Source organism: Ursus arctos, unplaced genomic scaffold, assembly GCF_023065955.2.
Source record: "Ursus arctos isolate Adak ecotype North America unplaced genomic scaffold, UrsArc2.0 scaffold_26, whole genome shotgun sequence".
NCBI classification, from domain to species: Eukaryota; Metazoa; Chordata; class Mammalia; order Carnivora; family Ursidae; genus Ursus; species Ursus arctos.
This window is the reverse complement of record NW_026622941.1, coordinates 14,745,729-14,768,461: the sequence shown is the minus strand read 5'-3', so window position 1 is coordinate 14,768,461 and position 22,733 is coordinate 14,745,729. Positions and strand designations below refer to the sequence as shown.

At 40.3% G+C, this 22,733-nt stretch overlaps 1 protein-coding gene across 6 annotated transcripts in view; it reads left to right on the top strand.

The window, feature by feature from the left end:
• EPS8 (epidermal growth factor receptor pathway substrate 8) overlaps window positions 1–20,449 on the top strand; it is a 174,553-nt gene extending 154,104 nt beyond the window's left edge. For all 6 annotated transcript variants that reach the window (XM_048216889.2, XM_026502349.4, XM_057318903.1 and 3 more), the window contains 5 exons: window positions 393–536; window positions 9,458–9,680; window positions 15,788–15,968; window positions 17,297–17,426; window positions 19,174–20,449. In XM_048216889.2, coding sequence (XP_048072846.1) covers window positions 393–536; window positions 9,458–9,680; window positions 15,788–15,968; window positions 17,297–17,426; window positions 19,174–19,287 — 792 coding nt within the window. In that variant the 3' untranslated portion in view covers window positions 19,288–20,449. The remainder of the gene's footprint in view (window positions 1–392; window positions 537–9,457; window positions 9,681–15,787; window positions 15,969–17,296; window positions 17,427–19,173) is intronic.
• Window positions 20,450–22,733: the final 2,284 nt, after the last annotated feature.

Below are 22,733 nucleotides of genomic sequence, written 5' to 3'. Positions count from 1 at the left end.
AGTATATTATAGGTGCCTGGATCTATTTAGAGGGGAGCTGCTTTATTTTTTGTTTGTTGGCTTTTTCTGGGGGAGGGGGTGGAGGACAGAGGTTGGATTTCTTGTCTTACTTTGTCCTCCTTTCCAAGCAAGTCATCTTAGTCATCTATAAGTACTTCAGATAATGCAAATAGTTAAACATTCTTGGTAGGTAATGAGGACCTCAGAAAATGATCACGGTGGTTCCATACCTGTCCTATACTAGTGATTATTAGTGTAACTCCTGGAAATCATTCAACCCACAATATGTTGATAGTAAGTCTGTTTATTAGAAGTGAAAAGAGTTTCTTGAATTTCTTCCATAGATTGGTTTTGGTATGGAATGATGCCTTTATCTTTTTGCATGATGACAGATCCTGGATGATAGGAAGCAATGGTGGAAGGTTCGAAATGTGAGTGGAGACTCTGGATTTGTGCCAAATAACATTTTGGATATTGTGAGACCTCCAGAGTCAGGATTAGGGCGTGCTGATCCACCTTACACACATACCATACAGGTATTTATGATTTTTTAGCAAAAATTTAACTTTTATAAACTTTCAAATTCATCACTTTTCAGTGGGATTTTAATACCTGTTGTGTATTAATCATTTTGGGACTTAATTTGCTGTATAATTTGTATAGTTTTTTCGTAGGGTACTTGAGGGGCAGTGGTGAGAGATATAGGGAAGAATTATATATATATTTTTTTCTGATTTATTTCTTCAGAAAATTGCTCAAAATATTTGCCAGTAAGTGACTGTTTCTCTGAATGCTATTTTCCCCCCACCCTACAATGCTTCTGACATGTGGAGAGTAGTATTTCTGCCTCTTCACTCTTGCCCAGAGCCTTCCTATCCAGGAGCTTCCTCCTGATAGAGGGTGGGACTGTGACAGTGGCTGGAGTATCCAGCAGCCCATCTCTACCATCCTTTGCCCTCATTCTCTTAAATGTTCCACCACTGACTAACCTTGAACTTGTACTCTTCTCACCTGACACTAACGCATGCGTCTTCCTATCTTGATTTTATGATTAAAATACACTTATGATATAGGGTAGGTAGTTCAGGCTCTCTCTCCTTGATCCTAAATAAGTTTTGAGTGATACACTACATTTTTAGGACTTTGGTGACCCTGGGTATCTCTTTCACCCCAACTTCTGAACTCACTCACTGTTAAACCCTGGGGATTTTCGACCTGTGACAGGATCTCTGGAGTCTGCTCTGCTAGCAGAGGCCGAATGGAGGGACCAGCTCCTGCACAGCCTATGAAGCTGTGGTGGCTTCTATATCATGCCCCCAGCAAGAATTATTTTAATTCTCAGAATCTTGAGCAACAGATCACAACTGACCCCATAAGAACATCATAGATTTGAGTAGAAGCTATATAGAATAAATACACAGTTAAATTTTCGTGCCAGGTCTAGGCTCAGTAAGACACAGATTGTCCAAACCTAGAATTGCAATCATACTCCTACTGCCACGACCTTTCACTTAGTTACTTTTGGCTCCTCATGGCATTCGAGTAGAGCGCGGGTCCTGTACTTATCTAGTGGGACTTTTGGCCTCATTAGAATTCAAGAGTCAAGCAAACTTTGAAAATAAAGAATTCGTGTACAATTTACATATCCTGATAAAGTGATATCTGTGGAAACTCTGTTTGCTGTGCTTGTTTTGGCTGGTCCGATGTGTGTATGTATTATGTGCTTAATTAATGTTCATCATTTGTCATTAGCTGTTGATGCCAAAGAAGGAGTTTGAGTTATTCAAGGTACGGTCTGCTCCATTTCCTGTGGATTTTTGAAGTGCATTTTCTAACTTAGTCTGAATACCTTTTTCTTTCCTAAATTCTTTTCTGATTTTGAGATGTGGTTACCTGACATAACTTAGGCTCCTGCCTGGTTTATAAATGCCAGTTCTTTACATTCTTTCCTGTAGAGATTTAGACCAAATGCCGTAAACAGTGTGAAAGAGTGTGTACCTAAAATGGTGAAACAGTGTATACCCTTCGAACTTCTGGAATGTTTTTAGCAATTAGCTTGTGAGAATCTATAAGAAACACTGTTCACAAACAAGATCCCTAGATGCTGCCTATGAACAGAAGCCAAGGTTTATATTTTTGAGTTAAAAAACAATTATTCAAGTTTGTGTGTGGGCTCTGTGTGTGTGTGTGTACTGGTGCTAAGAATAAGCAAATCTGATACAATCCCTAAAACTTGCAAATAATATCAATTTTAAGTCTTTTCTCCTGCCTGAGATTTCCTAATGAATTTAACCTCTTTTACCTTTGCCTGTTTACGTGCAGTCTTGTCTTTATCTTCAATTCTGACTCTTGGCCTGAGCTATCAGTTTACGTTTGTTTAATGGTTGCTTCTGTTTAAAACGGAAACAAAACTATTAATACATATCCTAGGTAAGTAGAGTCCTTTTTGAGAGCATAAAATCTATCCCTCTTTTCTTGAACAGAGCCTCATCTTATATTTTTGTCAACTTTGGCACAACCGAGAAATTTTTTAAGTGCTCACAAGTTTCAGGGATTTGTTTTGCTACTTTATGTAAATAGAAATGTGTGTGGTTATTCCCTGTTTGGGCTGTTTCCTTTTGAACTTTTCAACACTATCTGACAGTCTTCTAAAAATTCCTGGATGCAGCTCTGAATACAGTGATGCATGTAGAAATCTTATAGAAGCTGTGTGTGTGTGTGTGTGTGTGTGTGTGTTTGTGAGTTTAGGTTAAGAGCCCTACTTTTAAAAGGTTTTATTAAAAACAGTTTCTTTTCTAACAGCTCCTGAAAACTTTGGGCTGAGCCCAACAAAACCACCAAAATCTTGTAAAGTGTTAATAAGTAGGCTTGACAATCTGCTATCTGGCATAAATCCTACTCTAAAAGAATTCCTCTTCTCAAGGCATTTGTAACAAACACACACAGAATGACTAAAGTAAGCTGGAAAAGAAGAGCATCCTTAGAAATATATGCCAGTCATTTTCTATCTGTAATAACAGTGTTATCAGTCACCTTTACCTAAAATATCTAAAGAAAAACTCTGTGGCTTATTTCGAAATGATAATAAAGGTACCACCGTAAGTGTAGATTGCAGTGACCCTAACCCCCTAGGCTTACAGAACTCCACTGGATTACAGACACACCAGAAGCAATTCTGTCTTATTTATCGCTTCATTCATTCACCTCCCAAATATTTATTGAGTGCCAGGAGCTTGCATTTGATGAAAAGGAAGACAGAAAGCCTAGCACTGAGCACATCCTCCGTTAAAAGCCTGCCGTCTGGAATCGGAACCTCCAACCGTCTGCCAGGCTTTGCTCCTTTGTGCTTAGAGTATTACGAGCAGTGACCCTCTCTCCCCTCAGAAATGGATGACACACTTTCCCCCTGGTATCTTCTATTCACTGAGATCAAAATTTTGAAGGGATTTAAAGAAACCACATCTTGCAAAAACGTTTTAGATCCCTGTACTGTGCTGCAGAAAGATACGTAGTGATGGATTGCTTTAGCTCCGTTCACATCCACAGACAGCAATGGTATTACCTCCAAAGTAGAGACGGCCAGTGGTCAGTGCTCATGCTATGGGCCAGGCATTGCTTAAGGACTTCACCAGTATTCGTTTAATTCCCACAGCAAGTCTTATGAAGCCAGGCACATTTTATATATGAAGAAACTAGGGTATGAAAAAGTAAGTCACCCGCAGTTAGACAGCTGCGAGAAGCCCGAACTGGGACCCCGAACTCTGGATTCAGAGCCCGTGGGGAGTCAGGCTTAGAAAAGATTGTTTTCTCATGTTGTATATACATATGGTTTTCACTACACGATTGCTTCAGGAACATTTTCTCAGAACAGCTTTACCATGCATTGTACTGTGACAAAAGTTAATCTGATAGTTACCATCCTCAGAATGGGATTTCTGCCTTACCCATCAATTCCTTGGATTTCATCAGTTCTTTCACTGTTTTCATCATTTAGGAAAATAATCCAAGGTACACAGTTTACTTAGAAAGTCGGCATTTTGTGGATGGTGGGAATAAGGGAGTTAGCTGTAAACTGTTCCCTGGAACACCTATAAGCCACCAACGTTTTAAAAATGCACAGGGTTATGACTCTTCCTTTTTCACACCCCCGTGTTTCCTGTGAAGACTAATGGCGGTCCCTGGGCGGGGGCGCAGGAGCAGCCCTTGCTGTGGTTGTTCACCTAGTGTGGGTTGGAGAGTCTCTTCTGATAGCGGGCATGCTGGCAGCTGGCAGCACAAGTCTGTAGGTGTTGAACTGCCACCTCGTGTCCCTGAGAGTCTGGGTTGTTTAATATCCTCACAGTTGGAGTGATTTTTAACAGCTCTGTAAAGACTGCCATTCCCACCTAATGTGTTTCCCCCATGGGTTCCACAAAATTTTAAAAATAAAAAGGAGGGAGGTCATGAAGAATTTATGAAAGATAGGGAACATGAAAAAAAGATTTAATGAAGCCACAGGGAAAAGGAAGTGGGTGCTTGTGAGAGATTGTGGAGAAATGAAGATAAATGACATACCTGTTGATAAAAACTGTGTTGTAGAGCATTCTAGGACTTGGTTGTAGTTTAGCTGGGCAACAGGTCGATATCCAGGGTGCTTTCTCCCCATCTGGAATCTACTTGCCACATAAAGTTTCCTGATATTTCCTTTTTTTTTTTTTTTAAGATTTTATTTATTTATTTATTTGACAGAGACAGCCAGCGAGAGAGGGAACACAAGCAGGGGGAGTGGGAGAGGAAGAAGTAGGCTCTCAGGGGAGGAGCCTGATGTGGGGCTCGATCCTAGAACGCTGGGATCACGCCCTGAGCCGAAGGCAGACGCTCAACGACTGTGCCACCCAGGCGCCCCCCTGATATTTCTTTTGACTTGATTGCCAGACCTCTGGCACTGTGACTGTTCACAGTACCTTTTTGCCCACGTAGACTCTCTTGCTCTATGAGAACAGAAACTAACCCCTCCCTGCTGTTATTTCTGGTGCACTCAAAGGCTTCACTGAAGACGTCTTTCATTTATCATTAATTATTAAGTCTGTGTGCTTATTAAATATTGTAGCTACTCTTACCTGCCAAGGAACAAATAATTAGGATTATCTGGTCATTACGGTCCTGTGAATTAAACAGAAAGTTTCCCGTCTTTGTTTCCTAGGAAGAGATACTGCGATAGTGCGGAAAAGGCCCCAATCTGGATATTGATAGTCCAGGATTCTAGTCCTGGTTCTGTCACTAACTAGCTGCGTGATATTAAAGCATTTTATTTTTCTGTGCTCTAGTTTGCTCAGCTGTGAAATGGAGGGGGTTGACAACTTTCACCATCTCCACAGTCCAGTCTAGATATAAACTTCTGGTATTTTTTTCTATGCATGTTTAAATAGCCCTAAATTAGAAACGGAAATATTTCCCGCGGGTGAGTTTTAAACCACTGGCAGTACTAATTTCACCCCGTGTTATGAATGCTCTGTTTTTCAAGCTCAGTCCAGATAATTCAGATACTGCTAGACAGACAGTGACCATTTTACTAAAGATGTTTTCATATTCATTCCAGCAGACCAGCTTCCTGATAATATTCAGTTTTTTAAAATGTGTTTTTTAAAATTAATCTCAGAACATTCTATTCATCTTTAATTAGAGGCATGGTTTTTAGATAAGGATGCTTTTTACTCTGCCTCATGTGTTGACATTTTCCCAAGTATTTCTTGTAATAATTTGAATAGTCTTCTCCCTCTCCCTCTCTCTCTCTCTCTCTCTAGATAGATAGATAGATAGATTGTGTTTTACACTGCTTACAAGTTTAAATCTAAAGCTCACTAAAACACACCATGATATATATTTCCTTTTGTAAAGTCAGCTTTTAAACAGGAATTAGCCTTATATTTAATCTGCTCTAATTGTATTCTTTATAAGCTATCAGAATAAAATGAACCTATCTTAATATTTTAAAAACACAGTACTCTAATATACAAATAGTTACTGAAGTACTCCATACTGTTTACACTGTAGCGTGATTCTATATAATTCGTTTTCCATGGCTAGAGAAGGATATTGGAAATTATATATTTACAAGCACCTTCACTGGTTGATTTGTGGGCAGGTAATCTTACTGTCAACAACTAATTTGCTCACGCGTTCTGATACTTGATGTGAATTGTATCTGATTTTATTATAGTTCCATCTCCTGTGTTAATTTTCTCATTTGATGTGATTTGCTCCATTTTCCTAATAGCAATTACTTGGCGAGCTGTCAGAGGTAACCCACATTTGTTCCCTCATGGCACTTCTTTTTAATATCATTTCTTGGATTCAGTTTCTGAACTTAACACCCTCCAAATGTTCCAGCTGTGCCTTTTTTTTTCCCCACTGCAGAGTTCCAAAGAAACCAAATTTAGAGGAAAAACGTGTAGGTTAAATTTTTAAGAACAGTTTCATTTCATCGGCTTTGTCAGGCTTGCTTGCATAACTTCCCCTCTGGAGCAGTATCTTGCACAAATCAGGAGCTTATCTCTACATAACTTTCTTTAATCCTAGAGAATTTCAGCTTAAGTGGCTAAAGAAAAGTGACTCATTCTGCCTTAATTATCGATAAGAAAGTAGATTTGCCATGGGGTCTAGTAATTCTGACTCCTTTCAGAGAAACCAAAGACAAAGATTTTTTTTAAAAACAGAACGTTAAATATATTTCTGGGAGATAAAAGGCAAGAGTTAAGAGGGCGACAGTCCCACAGAAGTTGGTCCATATAGGTGACCAGTCATGCTGGTGTGCTCACCACGGAGGGGTTTAAGGACGTGGGACTTTCAGTGCTAATACTGGGAAAGTCCCGGGCAAACCAGGAAGAGTTTGGTCAAGATGTTGGGGGGGAAGGATTTAGAGCTTCAGCACGTGGTTCGGGAGAGGAGAGTTCAGGGTGTAGTTCTGCTCTGCAAGACTTCCTGTATATTGGGGAGCCATCGATTTGGATCCACCCCCAGGCAAAACTGACCACGAGACAAATCATGAAGGCAGGAGCAGTAGCTGGGTGGTAGGTACAGGAGCGTGAAGGAGATTGGGAAGGCCACAGAATAGTGGTTTCAGGAGCCAATACGGGCTCTGGTTCCTCCGCACCAAGAATGACCAGTCAGTTTCCACAGACAAGCTGCCTTGGTTGGGGTTTCAGGTCAGGTTCTAATGATTCGAGGCAACGCTTCTCCCCCTTTTCATTCCACGGGTTGAAAACATGAGGCAGGAAGAAAGGACCAAGAAAAGGGGAACATATGCAAGCAAATTCATGACAAGTTTTCATATGGTTTCTCTTTAATCAAATACGTATGTCTTAAGCCCCTTGCTCTGTTTGGTTATACAGCTCAGGTTGCACGATCCAGCAATGCCAGATGGATGAGATGAGGCACGAGATTTGGTGAGCCTGTTTCAGGCTCGATGGGGACAGTCACACACAGCGTAGCCCATTCTTCACAGTATTATTTGATGGATAGCAAAACACTAGCCACTCTGGTTTTTAGGAGCAGGAGATATGAATCACGTCATGGAGAGCAGGGCTGATAGCATTTTTTGTTTGTTTAAGCTTTAAGAGCAGTAATTTAAACTGACACTTTTGAGATCCTACTGAGAGAATTCACTAACCCTTTATGGAATTACATGCAAAGGATATTCTTGTCGAGGGAACATTGCATGTACATTAATGATAGGACTTTGGTGTGTGCTAAGTATAACATTTTGGTGATATTTGCTGTATTTTGGTTGCTTTTAAATATCTTATTGGCCCAAATATAGGAATATTGTTTTGTGGGAAATAATAATAATGAAACTCTATTATTGAATATATTAGGAATGTTTTTAGGCCTCCAGTGCTGAGAGGGTCAGCAGTCTCTCTTTCTGTCCCGTCTAACTTCATGGAGAGCTCTTATGAATCTTACCCTCTATTCCTTCCCCCCCATTCCCTTCCCCCTTCTGGCCTCCTCTCTCCAGTATCTAGTAGCATTACAGACCCTTCTTTCACTTCTCTTTTCCTGTCTGCTTTATTCCCTTCCCACCTTCTTCACCCCGCTGGCTGGTGAGTGGTAGTCTTTCAAGAAAGAGAAGAACCAGGGTTTCTTCCTACACCGGTTTCCACAGGTGTTACGCATTTGCTGTGAAGGCAACTGTGATTTTCGGTTGGTTTTTGTTTGTTTTGTTATGTTTTTAGTAATGATTTAATTTTAAAATGGTGTGTGTGTTGTGTATTTTTACGTTTTTCATCTCTGTGGAAATCGGGGAGGCTTCTTCTAAAATCAATGTCACCTTATATTTGGGCCAATTTAGGAATTAAAAGTAAATACTGTTCTAACCAAAGGACCAGATTACCAAAAGGCCTGCCTCTGCAAGTTTTTTCTGCTAATCTTGAATTTTAGCATAATTAAAATTGTGCCGGTGCAGTATCTAAACTTTGCCTAAATTATAAATCATTGTTCTGTATCTTAGATTCTACCAAAAAACACCAAAAACAAACCAAAACAAAACAACCCAAAAACTGCCTTTTGAGAATTTGTAACTTGTTATAATGCACTTATCTATTAGTTAAAATCATTGCGTTTATAAAGTTTTAACTCTTCTGTGTAGTTTAATGGGGAATATACAAAAATACAGTTTTCTAATAGCCTAACAATCATGATTTAAAAAATTACTGAAAGTTATTGTGTATTTTAACATATTCAGCTTTTTAAAAGCAAATTTTCACGTGGACTTTTTTCAATAGCTGTTTTCAAGTCGCAGTCATGAACATTTAAAGACCATACTGTTACTAACCACCACCTGCCCCACAGCATTCCTGTTTAACATGGAAAGTTTCTGATTTTTATAAGTTGACATGAAGACGATGGCAGAAAGCGTTATGACTTGAAAAAATTAACAGCATTTAAAAATTATTTATTTTTAAGCGTAGTCCTTTTATCTACTGAGATAGTACCCTTTTTCTTAACAAACTACATGGAAACAGCATAATTAAATATTATTTAATGTAGCATACTTTTAAACTAAAGAGTAAGTAATGCTTTATGTTATTGATATTTTAAACTTCCAGTGCAATTAGACGTTAATATTGATGGAAATTAAAAAATAATCAGAAATCTTTTGACCTACCCTGGTCTTGTGTGATTCCAAGTTCAAATTTTATTTTTTGACATTTATTACTATTATTATACTACTATTTGCTATTGGTGTATCTTTTTGACTTCTTAATTTACATTTTGAATTTGAACACATGATGGAGAATATTTAAAAGATGATTTTTAATGATCATTGTATCATATAGGATTGGAGGGGGTGGGTGTGTGCTATGGATTTGCAGGTAAGTCTACAAATAAACAGCCAACAATATCCTGTCGAGGTATACACCATTTTCCTAGCCTAGGTTTTATATTTTTGCAATTTCACATGAATTATTTGTCTTTATAGAAACAAAGGATGGAGTATGGTCCCAGACCAACGGATACTCCCTCTGCTCCATCACCTCCTCCAACACCGGCTCCTGTTCCCGTCCCGCTTCCTCCTTCTACTCCAGCCCCTGTTTCTGTGCCAAAGGTCCCGGCCAATGTAACCCGTCAGAACAGCAGCTCCAGCGACAGTGGCGGCAGCATTGTGCGAGATAACCAGAGACACAAACAACTTTCCGTGGATCGTAAGTTTCCCAGGGAGCCAACAATGTGCAGTTTCATCTGTGAATTAAAAGCACTGCTAAGTAAAATGTTGTTAGTTCTACTGGTATTAAACACTATTAAATATAAATAGTGGGCCTTTATACTTGCACAGGACTTCATAGATTGCAGAGTCTTTCATCCAGTTTCTTGTCCTTCAAGTCATTCTAAGAAACAGGAAGTTCTCTCCACTCTCTGTTTTATTGTGTATGTTTCTACACATATTCCAGTATATTGTGGGGGTTGAATGCAGACTGTGCTGCCAGACGTACTTGAGTTTGTAGAGTGAAACACCACTGATGGCCATTGACCTTCAACAATTTAATAATCCTCTCTGTACTTCAGGGTCTGAAATGTGGGGGGAAATCATCGCATCTTCTTCATAGGATAATTGTGAGGATTTAATGAGGTTATAATACGTAGAAATCATTTAGATCAGTCATTCTCACCCAGAGACAGTTGTGCCCCCTTCCTGCAGGGAACATTTGGTATTGTCTGGAGGGACGTTTGGTCACAGTCGGGTGGACGCTACTGGCATCGCACAGGTGTTTAGCAACATCCTACAATGAACAGATCGGTCCCCCCCCAACAGAATTATCTGGTCCAAAATGTCAGTGATGCTGAGGTTGAAAAACTCTGACTGATTTTGACCAGTATGACACATACTAAGCAGTCCAAATATTTGCCGCTATCATCATCAATGTCATCATCGTTTTCCCGCTCCCCTTCCTCATATTTGCCCCACACACATACTCATACCAGCTTAATGCAATCAACCTGCCAATACCAGTGTCAAATTTGCCCTCCAAATTCAGGTTTTATTTGATTTAGACTTCAACTTTATATGTTCGTAACATTAAGTTTGATTTGTTACATGAATGATTTCTGTGAAAACCAGATTTTAAAAAGCTAAAAGAAAAGACACTGTGGCAAAGTTTGGATTATCCTTGTTTGTACTGTTGAACAGCATTGTAGGTAATTTGAAAATTGAAGGTAATTCTAAGATATTTTTTCTTATTATTTACTCTTCAAATTATGTTTGTAGAAGTATTATAAGATGACTTGGCTCTTCCTCTACTGGACATGTAAAAATTCTTGGAAAACGAGGGCCAGGAAGGTATTTCTTCAGTATGTGTGTGTGTGCGAATGTACAAAGGGTGTCTTTCGTTCTTTCAGTGTGGCTTCTCCTAGGGCTCAGTTCTGGATTCTTCCCTCCATATAAACTTACTTTTACTGTCAGTGATCAATCTATTTCCATTTCTTTTAATATTGTCCATATTGGTAGAGAAGGAATGACTCCCAAATTTGTCTTCATATCAAATCTCATCTCTGCCATTCAAATACAAGTACTGAACTATTAACTTTATTTTTTTAAAGGTATATTTATTTATTTTGGGGGGGAGGGGCAGAGAGAGAGGGGCAGAGAGAATCTCCAGCAGACTCCCTGCTGAGCACAGAGCCTTGGTGGGCCTCGATCTCAGGACCCTGAGATCATGACCTGAGCTGAAACCAAGAGTCAGCCGCTCAATGTACTGAGCCACCGAGGCATCCCCTGATATTAACTCTAAAGCTGAGATTGGATGATCAGATTCAAAACTAAATTACCGAACCTTTTACTCCCATTTTCATCTGACATTTTTCTTATCTCAGTAAATCATAGCCACATCTCTTCAGTTGTGGTCATTCTTGATAAATTTTTTAAAAAAATTTAAAAGAAGAGATGTATATTATTGTTTAGTTATTCTAGAAATTCTGGCTAAATGCAATAAGCATCAGCCTACTTTTATATGTTACTTTCTTCCCTAAAGTAGAGCTGATTTACCACCTTCTTAGCCATATCCCAACCTTACCAAAAAGGAATGGAAAAGTGCAGCTTTAGAGAAATGATTAACTGTGCAGCAGAAACAACCGTGTGTGAGAATGTGTGTGTGGAAGTATGATCTACTAATTTTTTTCAAATGTTTGTGTATGTTTTTAAAAGATGCTTTTATTTTTTTTCAAAGACACTTAAAAACATAGTTTTGAGATGAGAAAGTTCTGTAAATATTTTTATTGATTTCCCTAAGGAAAATTTCCCTCTCATAAATGACTCTTCTTTTTTTCATTTTTACCACAAGTTTATAACATTTCCCTCCTTTGATACGTCAGCACAGTAGTCTTTGACACTGTGACGCTCCTTCCAGGCCTAGGTCAGAGTTCATAGGCATCTAGTCCCCATTTGGAACAGTCTGTGGGTTGGGACAGCTTGTTCTTTGTCCTAGTCTAAGAAACTAAGAATAACCTAATGGGAAAGAGGCATAGTTTGAATACTTTAAAGATAGAGAACTCTCCTGATAATTGTGACTCATCCTTTTTGAATCTGTTTTTCATAAATAAAAGGGTGACATTGGTATATAAAATATAGACATCTCTCTCCAAATTAACATCTGTACTCGTTTCTTTACAATAATAAAAATTGCATTTACCTACACAAAGTTCCCTTTTAAAGATATCTCAGAAGCATAGTTTCATGTTAAATAAGTATATTTCTTTCTATAAAGCACTTATTTTCATGATAGCTTTTTCCTGAGCACGTTTTTGGAGAACAGTTTTTCTGAATGAATGTGGGGGCTTCTCAGCGGTCTTGTAAAACCAGACAAACATATTTAAATGTATATTTGTCAATAGCCAGATTTCTCTCAAAATAAGCCTTTTATGCTTCCTACATTCTCTGCTTACTGCCTAGACTTCTGATAAAAATAAAATGGAAGGAACTGGAAAGTGAATACTCAAAAAAAAAAGGAAAACAAGGAATATAAAACAAGGAAAATAAACAAGGAAAAAAAGTCAACATGCCTGTTTTTTAAAATTTAGCAGGTAGCAAGGGTGAGACAAGGACAATTCTTTTGCTGGAATGACTAGGGTTGCCTCTTCAACTGGCTGCGTGGAGCCGGGGGTCCTCTAAGCTATTCAAATTGGTTTATCGCAAGATTCAAAAAGGTTCTCCTTTTATCACTTTTGAAGATATCAGTGCTTTAGGTATTTTGCATTTCTTCCACTTCCTTTGAAATGTTAGTCCTTTTATTTGGGCTTAATCTTTTGTAATCAGAAGTGTTATTTCAGAAAGAGGTGTAAAGTCAGTCCGGTTCTTTACTGTGCTAGAACATTGCAAATGGAAACCCGAAGGAGGAGCACAGCCGAAGAGGTTTTTGTACTCCCGTGGAAGCTCATGCTGTGGACTAGAGATGATCTTGCCGTGGCTAAGTTAGTAGCTAAGAAAATAAATCTTCTAGTGTGGCGATGCTTCTTCCCTTTGAGACATGCTCTTGTTCTGTGTGGCCGTTTGTTGCGGTGACTTAACAAAAGCTAAAGTGCGTGCTGTGTATTACTGAAATGAGCCAGTCAGTAATGTTCCCTCTCACCCTCTCTAGCCCCCGTCGTTCATTTCTCCCTCTCGCCCTTCATTTCTCCTGTCTCTGTCTTTTGACTTCTCCAGGTTTCTGGAATACCTAAGCCATGAAAAAATTAGAAACCGTGAACTGAAAGTCAGGAAATCCAGTTCTAACTAAATTCTGCTAATTAATAATGTGATTTTGACAGATCATTTCTCCTCTTGTGGCCTCCATTCTCTTAGCTGTTTCTTTCAGGGGTTTGTATATGATGCTTTTCAAAGTCTCTCTCCCTAAAAAAGTCAGCAGGATGCCTCAGTCATTCATTTATTCAGTGAGTATTTATTAAATCCCTACCCTGTTCTAGGGATTTCAGGTGAAGCAACCGAAGCAGGCACAAATCCATTTTCTCTTCAGGTATATATTTTGATGAAAGGAGATAAATAAATGATTGAGTTGATAGAGAATATTATAAGTGGTTCTGGAGAATAATAAAGCCATGTGGGTAGGAAGTGCCGTTGGGGAGAGGGTTGCAATTTTAAATATGGAAAATCTGAAGGAGGGGAAGAATGAGCCAAGTGGATTCGTGGGGTAAAAGCATTCCAGGCAGAGGTCTTAAATTTCAAGAGCACCAAGGAAGCCATTCTGAGATAGAGCAGAGGGCTCCGAGAGCAGTAGAGTTACCTCAGAAAGTGGTCACCTGAGACCTTTTACTGGGAGTACTTAGTCTGGAGCAGAAGAGTTGCAGTGTATAAAGACCATGTTAGCTGTTCTATTGAAAACAGGAAGAAGAGCCAGGGCTGCAGTGGTCGAGAGTAGACGGAAGGCAACCTGTGAATAGGCCAGTGGCTCAGACCGAACTAGTCACGGAAAAAAATGGAGTGAAGGGGTTGGATTTGGGGTGTATTCTGATGCTAGGACTAAGCGTTTGCTGATGGAGTGGATGTAATAGAGGACAAAGGGGAGTCTAGCAGAGCTCCATGGCATTTCGCCAGAGACACTGAAGAAATGGAATGACCATTACCCGAGTGGGGAAGTAAAGCATAAAAGCAAACTTCAGGAAGAAGATAAGCGGTTCAGATTTGGACAACATTCTGTTTGAGCCACCTAATAGCCATCTAAATGAATCTATCAAGTAGACAGTTGGCGTATATGGGTCCAGAGTTCTGAGGAACAGTCTGACTGGAGAAATAATTTTGGGAGTCATCAGCTTTTAAATGGCGCCGGGACCATTAATGGAGTGAGTTCAGGCAGAGGAGAGGTCCAAGGATTGTGCCCTGGGTTGCTTCAACGTGAATTACTAGGGGGAAGAGAAGAATCAGAAAAGGATACTGAGAAGGAGAGGCCAGGGAGACGGGAGGAAAATCAGGTGAGTGTGGTGTCCTAGAGGTCAAAGGAAGAAGGCATTCTAAGGAATGTTCTTTCACCTTCTTCATATATTGCCAGTAGGTTAAATGAGACTGACTGGGAACTGACCACAGTAGTTTAGCAAAATGTAGTGGAGGGATGGGGCCCAAAGCCTCTTTTTTAGCCATGAATTCAAGAAGAAAATTGGAGAACAAGAATGGGAGTCAGCTAGTATAGACAGCTTTTCATGGCCTTTTACTAAAAGGGGAGCAGAGAAATGGGCAGTAGCTGGGAGGAACATGGGGTCAAGAAAGGGCTTAAAAGGGAGAGGAACAATAACAACATAATAGTGTGTTTGTATGCTGATGAAATGATTCAGTAAAAGAGGAAAATGGATAACCTAGATAAATAGAGGAGAAATTACTGTTGAAGTATTTAAATAGACAGAGGACATGGGATCTAGGGCACATGTAGAGGGCTGGGCCTTAGGAGCGTGGAAACAGTTGATCCATAATGGAGGGAGGGAGGGAGGGAGGGAGGGGGGAGAGGAAGGGAAGATAGAAAGAAAGGAGGAGAAAGAAGGCAGAGTGCATGGGGAACGTGCTGGTAGGTGAGGAAAACCGCTGAGGGAATTTACGGAGGTTCTCTTCCAACTTCTTTATTCGACATTAGGAAAGTGAGGTCATCAGTTCAGGGTGAGAATTGGGGAATGAGTGCTGGAGGTTGGCAGAGAAAGAAGAGAGTAAATACTTGTCTAACAGCAGGCAGTTATTTGGTCTAGGGCAGATTCTCCACCTGAGCCATGTTGACACGGGGCTGGATAGTTCTCTGTGGTGGGAGACTGACGTGTGCATAGTAGAATGTTCTGTGCAGCCCAGGCCTCTGCCCGCAACACAATAGTTGGCATCCTTTCTCCTCCTCCCCTCTAACTGTGCCATGGAAAGCGTCTCCAGCCATTGGCAGATTTGCTTGGGGTCAAAATTTCCCCCACTTGAGACCATGGACCTAAGGAAACGCAGTACGATTGTCAGGAAACAGCAGCCTGGTTGAGGTTCATATTCATGAATTTAACAGGAGATCATTCAGCATTGTGGTGTGTACTCACTGCGCAGGTGCAGAATAAGCAGAAAGTTCGATTTAACACGGGTTGGGCTTTTGCCAAGTGACTACAATGAAGAGAGAGGAGAAGAGCCAAGGAGTGATTTTAATAATTGATCGTGGAGTTTGTCCTGGGTGAGGATGAAAGTGAGGAAGGATGGTAGGAACACTAGATTAGAAGTCCTTTTGGGGTCAAAGGATTCGGGGCGTTGGGGTTCTAGAGAGAGTGACACGTGTTAGGGGTTTTCAAAAATAACCTGCTCCGCGTTGGTGTGTAGGAAGGAAATCTCAGATGGAGGAAGTGCAGGATGAGCTCATCCACAGACTGACCATCGGTCGCAGTGCCGCCCAGAAGAAGTTCCACGTGCCACGGCAGAACGTGCCAGTTGTCAATATCACGTACGAATCCACACCAGAAGATGTGAAGATGTGGTTACAGTCAAAGGGGTTCAGCCCTGTGTAAGTCTCCGGGAATACTTTGCATTTCTATATGTAATATATGCCTTATTTTGAGTTTGGTCGCTAACATGTCATCATTTAAACATTTCGGGAGCCCAGACTGCCTTTGTTCCATGCTCAGGAAATAACTATAGATACTTATAGCTAAAAAAAAAAAAAAGGGGGCGCCTGGGTGGCACAGCGGTTAAGTGTCTGCCTTCGGCTCAGGGTGTGATCCCGGCGTTATGGGATCGAGCCCCACGTCAGGCTCTTCCGCTATGAGCCTGCTTCTTCCTCTCCCACTCCCCCTGCTTGTGTTCCCTCTCTTGCTGGCTGTCTCTCTCTCTGTCAAATAAATAAATAAAATCTTTAAAAAAAAAAAAAAAAAAAAGGAAGAAGCAGAAATAACTATAATTTGCTGTTACCCTGTGTCCTAATTGCTAATGTCTACTTCTCCTCAGTCCCTTAGGCAAACTGTCAGTAGCTTTGAGGAGTTAGCCTCCTTTCCCCCTCATCTGGTTACAAAGGGTAGGACTAAGTTTAGCTGGACTGCCCAGACCTTAGAGGGCATATGGAAGAACATTCTGCTGTAGGATATGGATCCTCAGCCAACTGAAAAATAGATAAATTACCTATCATAGATTATAACCTAATAGAGCTTTTCCCGTAGTAAACCCGTGGCAACAGTTCTACTTATCTACAGTCTAAAAATTTGAAAATATTTTATGTGTATTTGATACAAGGAACTATTTCAATCATACATATTTAGAGAATTTTATAAGCTCATATACCCACGTGACTGAAAAATGAGATACATTGGTTAGTCAGTTGCCTGGTTACTAGAAAGTTACCTGTTCCCCTATAAAACACCATATTTTAGGGAATCGGTACTCAACAATAATGACAGTAAATACAGTCGGTTCCATTATCATCTTTTGTAGCCTCAGGGCCATCATCATGAAGATCCCTTGTCACGGCCCTGAATAGGCACTCTAGTACCATTTTATAAGAGTTTCACCATATGGAACACTTAGAAAAGAGAGGTTATGGCAGGACCAGAAACTTCTTTCCTTTGTTTTATTTAGATTGTGTGCGTGTGTATATATATATATTTTAGAGAGAGAGAGGGAGAGCATGAACTGGGCGGGTGGGGGGGCAGAGGGAGAGAGAGAATCCCAAGCCGACTCAGTGCCCAGTGTGGAGCCCAACGCTGGCCTCCATCCCATGACTCCAAGATCATGACCCGATCCAAAATGAAGAGTGGGACACGTAACCTACTGAGCCACCTAGGTACCCCTATCTAGGTAATATTTTTAACGCTGTATTTTTCTTTCTTCTGTGCTTTTCAGGACTGTCAGTAGTCTTGGAGTATTAAACGGTGCACAACTTTTCTCTCTCAACAAAGAGGAACTGAGGACAGTCTGCCCTGAAGGGTCCAGAGTCTTTAGCCAAATCACTGTACAAAAAGCGGCATTAGAGGTATGGCTTGTCAACCTAAGTCGGTGTTTGTCTGCATTGATCGAGAGTGTGGACTGCAAATTGGAAGCTCTGAAATGAGCTGTTTAAGTCCATAGTGGTCAATTTCCCTTTCATACAGAGCTGAATTAAATTTGACTCCGCTTCTGTAATTGATCATTGGAGACCAGCAGTGACCATTTGCAGGGAGATTAATTTATCATAAATGCTCCTGTAACATGAAGCTTGGAGCATATGCTTTTGGACATTTAATGAAAAGCCTAATGTTCTCATTTTATATGCATTAACTACTTCTGTAAGAATTTAAATTTTGACACAATCATGGACATTTACTTCTGAGTGAGGCCAGAACTCTTTTGCCTGTTCTTAATACGTAGTTTGGAGATTCTAGTAAGCTAGTGATTACAAGGTCTTAAAACCCTGGCTGTGGGTCTTTGGTCTTGTTGTATATCTAAATTGTCAGACGGAAAATATTAAGTAGGAATCATTGAAAAGAAAGAGTGCTGAAGAGTAATTATTTTGTCATAGCTGTCGGCAGGAAAGGGGGAGAGGAGGTGTTTTCTAGATTGAATATCCTTAAGCTTCCTGTACCCTACTCTTCTTAAAATGGGCTGTGTAAGGGGAGTAGTTTCAGACTGTTCTATCTCATAGCTCTTAATAGCTTTCATGAAATTATACTTTGACTCAAATGAGAGGATATTGGCTTTGGAGTAAAATTGATACATAATTCTCTCTAGCATGTATACCCTCTAAATTCAACAGTGAAATAAGTCAGAGTGAAATAGCTTCGTGCATGCAACCCTGCAACCACTCTCAGGAGAAATTTTATTTCCTTGGAGATGTTTCCTAGAACATTGATCTTGGGAGTTCCTTATTGGGTGGATCTTGGGTGTGTTCTGTATTAGGCATTCTGTAATATTGAATATGAATAAGGATTGTATCTTTTCTGAGGCAGGTTTTTTTTTTTTTTTTTACCATTTTAGCTTTATTGAGAGTGTATAAATTTCCTTCTCAAGGGTATGATAGAAGGTTCCAAAACTTCTGAATTCCTTTGTGTCAGATTGTACTTCCCCTCACCACCCACTTCTTGGTCTCTCACTTCCGTTCCTCTGGATGTGAATGGGGGTTCTTCATCTTCCTCAGCTGCCCTCTCACCACACCCTTCTCTTGCACCTAGTCCATCTTTTAGATGAGTCACCTGGGTTGTCAGAAGCTTCCACTGATAAGAGCAGAATAAGGAGGGTGCACAAGGATGGTAGATAGAGCGTGGCAAGGAGAAAAGCTGACGTGAGGTCAGAGGGTCAGAGCCTTCCTGTATTCTGAAGGGAGCTCGGTGTACCCTGAGCCCAGTCTTGGAGCCGAATTTAGAATCCCCTAAGGGCAGATGAATATCTTGCTTGACTTGAGGGTTCTTTGATAATTTACCATCTTATTATGCTTATTGTGCACATATCTTATTTCTCCAGGGGAATCTGGAGCATTCCACATACATTATTGATTTATCTTTATCATGTCCAAGTGAAAGGCATGGTGAATGAATTGCCTTAAGACACCTCATAAATGAAAAAATGATTAATGGGATGTATTGGTGAAGTCCAGAAGCATCACTTTATATGAAGGGCAGCCTTCAGTTTTCCCCAAGAGGTATTAGGAGAAAAACAAAGGACTCTTACCCTGAACCGTTTCATTACATGACCCGCAGCCTGCATCAACCCGTAACCGTCTTGTCTGAACCGTGTTTATTTTTCAGGATAACAGCGGCAGCTCCGAGTTGCAAGAAATCATGCGAAGACGACAGGAAAAAATCAGTGCCGCTGCTAGTGATTCAGGAGTGGAGTCTTTTGATGAGGGAAGCAGTCACTAATTTGTTTTTAAACTCCACTTAAATTTGTGGCATTATTCCAACGTGCTTTGTTTTAAGAAGCCATGAAGGGAATGTCAGATTCTTATGTCTCGGAATACTTAAGTTATCGCCATAAAGAAACAATGCAAACATAAGTAAGCAGAGGACTTGTTTCCTGGCCCGTTATTTTTATTAAAACCGGCTAATTTTAAGTAGATGTTTTGCCCTTGGGAAGTATGTTGCCTGCTTTACCAAGGTGAGGTTTCTCTTATTGGATAAATTATTTCATCCCCATCTCAGTGTGTAAGCAGGCATCTTTTGACAGCGGTTAATTTATTTACTGCAGCAAAACAAAGATATTGCCCATGATTTAAAATCTAAGTAATTTCAGTTTTGCCCATGACGCTGGTGTCTGTCATTCAGAGTGTAGCTTACTTGAGGCCAGCCTCTGCTTACTTAGGTCTCTTCTTTGACGTACTCAATGATAGACTGTTCAGATTTATTTAAAGTTCTTAATGCCAAGAGTTTTTTTAAAAAAATCAAAACACTTAATGAACTGCAAAATACAACAAGGCCTTGGACATGCAAATATGAACCCATGGAGCATTCCCAAGACAATTTATTTGTCATGGCTCTGTTGATCACAATTCCTTGTATAGCCTGTATTTTGATTTAGTTTATATTCTGCTTATTATCTATGTTGTGTTCTTCTATATGAGAAAGCACAAGTGGAAAAGAGGTCAGATGCAGTCAAAAATGTGTCCCAGAAAGTAGCCCGCATTGGTGTGCATTACAGTATTTTGCTTAATGAAGGCCTCAGTTCTGAATATTGATATGAGTAGTTAAATGGATAATTGGGGCCATTTTATCTGTGTATCTGTGTCAAGTTTTTCTGGTAATAAGAAACACTTAATTTACGCATATTTTAATCCTGTGAAAGATTCTAGATAGAGAAAAGAAAGATACTTAACCTTCAACAAATGTTATTTTTGGAAACACGATTTTTGTCATTAAATGTTATATTATTTCACATATATAAAACAGATGTTATGTAAGAATGTTGTATATTTTAACATAAATCCATTTAGAGAGATTATCTAGATTCATTAATTTTCATAGTGCCTTTTTCACATGAGTCAGCTGGAAAGTCTGCAATAAACAGTATTTGCCGTATGTTAATAAATGGCCTCTGTCTCGTTGGCAAAAGGGATCTTTGGTATGTAGACTGCGGATCGGGGTTGAGCTGAATGGGAAACACAGAGGCCCACTCTTTTTTTATTGTTTTATTTTTTTAACTGATTTTCAGTACAGTTCAGCATCTAGTAAGAGCTGGTCACGGGTAAAAACAAATGTGTTACAGCACTTACGATTACTAAGTGCTTCCACAGAAGTATTTCCTTAGGTGTCTACATTAGCTCTGTGAGTTGTGTTTTATAGACAAGGAAACAGCGTCCTAGGGTCTAATTTCCCCCCAAATTATGAGAGATACGGGAGTTGCTAATCTTCCCCGAAACAGTGCCCCTCGGGCAAAGTGAAACAAACATAAGAACCATGAAGGTTACTCTCGATCTTCTCCGTGTCATAAGCCCTGACACTCATTTATAACTTAGCCCTTATGGACAGTCTCCGAAAATGTAGGGATAAGAGAAAGTAGATAGAAAAGTTAAAATAGCCTGAGTGGAATGAGACATATAAGATATTAAAAGAATGGTGTAATTTATAAAGAGGTCTTTATGCTATGAAATTCCAGTGGAAAATAACCACAGTGGTGGCGATGGCAGGAAGCAGTTGCCTCCTTCCGGGTGTAGGAACAAGGGAAGAGTTGGAAGTCACAGAATTTAGAAGCTTGAGGGAGAGGTACTGCAGAGTTCGGAGCCAGACATCTGGGGAGTTTGGTCCCTGGTACCTGAGAAGTTTAGAAGAAAGACTCCACAGCTCGTAAACAAACCCCTGAGAAGGGGGCACAGCCTGTCCGGTGCTGTGGCCTCAGGAATTCAGAGAAGAATTCAGTTGAGAAGATCCCACAGAGCTGGGATTCAGACCTCAGGAGACCATGCCAGCCAGCTGGTACTCAGATTTCTGTGAGGGCATAATGAGGCTGCCCTGGGAGGGCAGGAAAAAACAAACAAACTGGTAACTGGAACCTACTGGGGATCGCTTGCTACTTAGTGAAGAACCATTATTAGGGTGATGTTAATATGAGCGGGAAGTCAGACGGAAGGGAGCAGGTGCCCTGTCCCCCTCTAGCTTCCTGTCTCCCTAGAGCACACACTTCGGGCAGAATCTGGTGGGAACACACCTGGCAAAGCTCCAAATCACGAAGCTGAGAAAAGAGAGGTGGATTTGCAGAAGCTCAGTAACCCACCCATTCCAATGCTGACTACTTATCCTGTACACTTAACTTTTCTATGCATGTTGGAGATTCCATACAATCCTTTTTACAAATTCATACTTTTACCTAACAAGATGTAATCATCCTTCTCTGTTTTTTAAAACATCATTTAATAAACAGAATTGGTGAAACAGGAAAAAAAAGAACACTGAGATATCACAGAGGTCGTCATGATAGGAAGCAGCTTCCTTCCCTTGGGCTAGGGGAGCAAAGGGATGGTTTGGGTTTATCAGCATGTAGGAGCCTGGGGGAAGGGCCCTAGAAAGCCTGGACCCAGCACCCTGGGGGAAGTGCTGTCTGGTGTTGGTCCTGGAGCCTCAGGAACACAAAGGAGAGATGCCCCGATTAGCTGGGACAGAAAGCTTTGAGGAGAGGATGCTGGGCATTTGAAGCTGGTATCTCTGAGGGGACGTCATGATACTGGTTCTGAAAATGGGGGGGGGGGGGGTTGAAACTAGAATCACCTGCTGCTGTGTTCATTGCCGCGGCCAAAGTGCAGATCTCTTCACTGGTGTTAAGCCATTCGAGGATGGCTTGGCCTTTCTGTAACTTTCTTCTTGTTTCTGGATCTTGGTGTCCATTGAGCTTCTTGGGATTGTGGGATTACGGTTTTTATTAAATTTGACAAAATCTTCCGCAAGTATTACTTTTTTGGGGGGGATCCCCCTTACCTTCCTGGCATTTTCCAACTGCATGTTTATTAGGCCATTTGAAGTTCCCCAAGTTCATTAAGGCTCTGTTAATTTTTTCCCCAGTCCTTTTTCTTTGTGTTTCATTTTGAGCGGTTTCTGTTGCTGCGTTCAAGTTCACTAGTCTTGTCTTCTGGAGTTTCTGGTCTGCTTGTAGTCTCTTTCATTGTGTTTTTCATCTCAGACATTAGTTTTCATCTCTGAAAGTTCGATTTGATATTTTAAGATATCTTCCGTGTCTCAATTTGCTCAATAACTCTTTGATTTTATCAATCAGAGAATATAGTTAAAATATATGTCTTAGTGTTCTTGTTTATGAATTCTGTCATCTTTATAATGAGTAGGTTAGTTTTGATGGATTCTTTTTTTTCTGTATTATGGGTCTA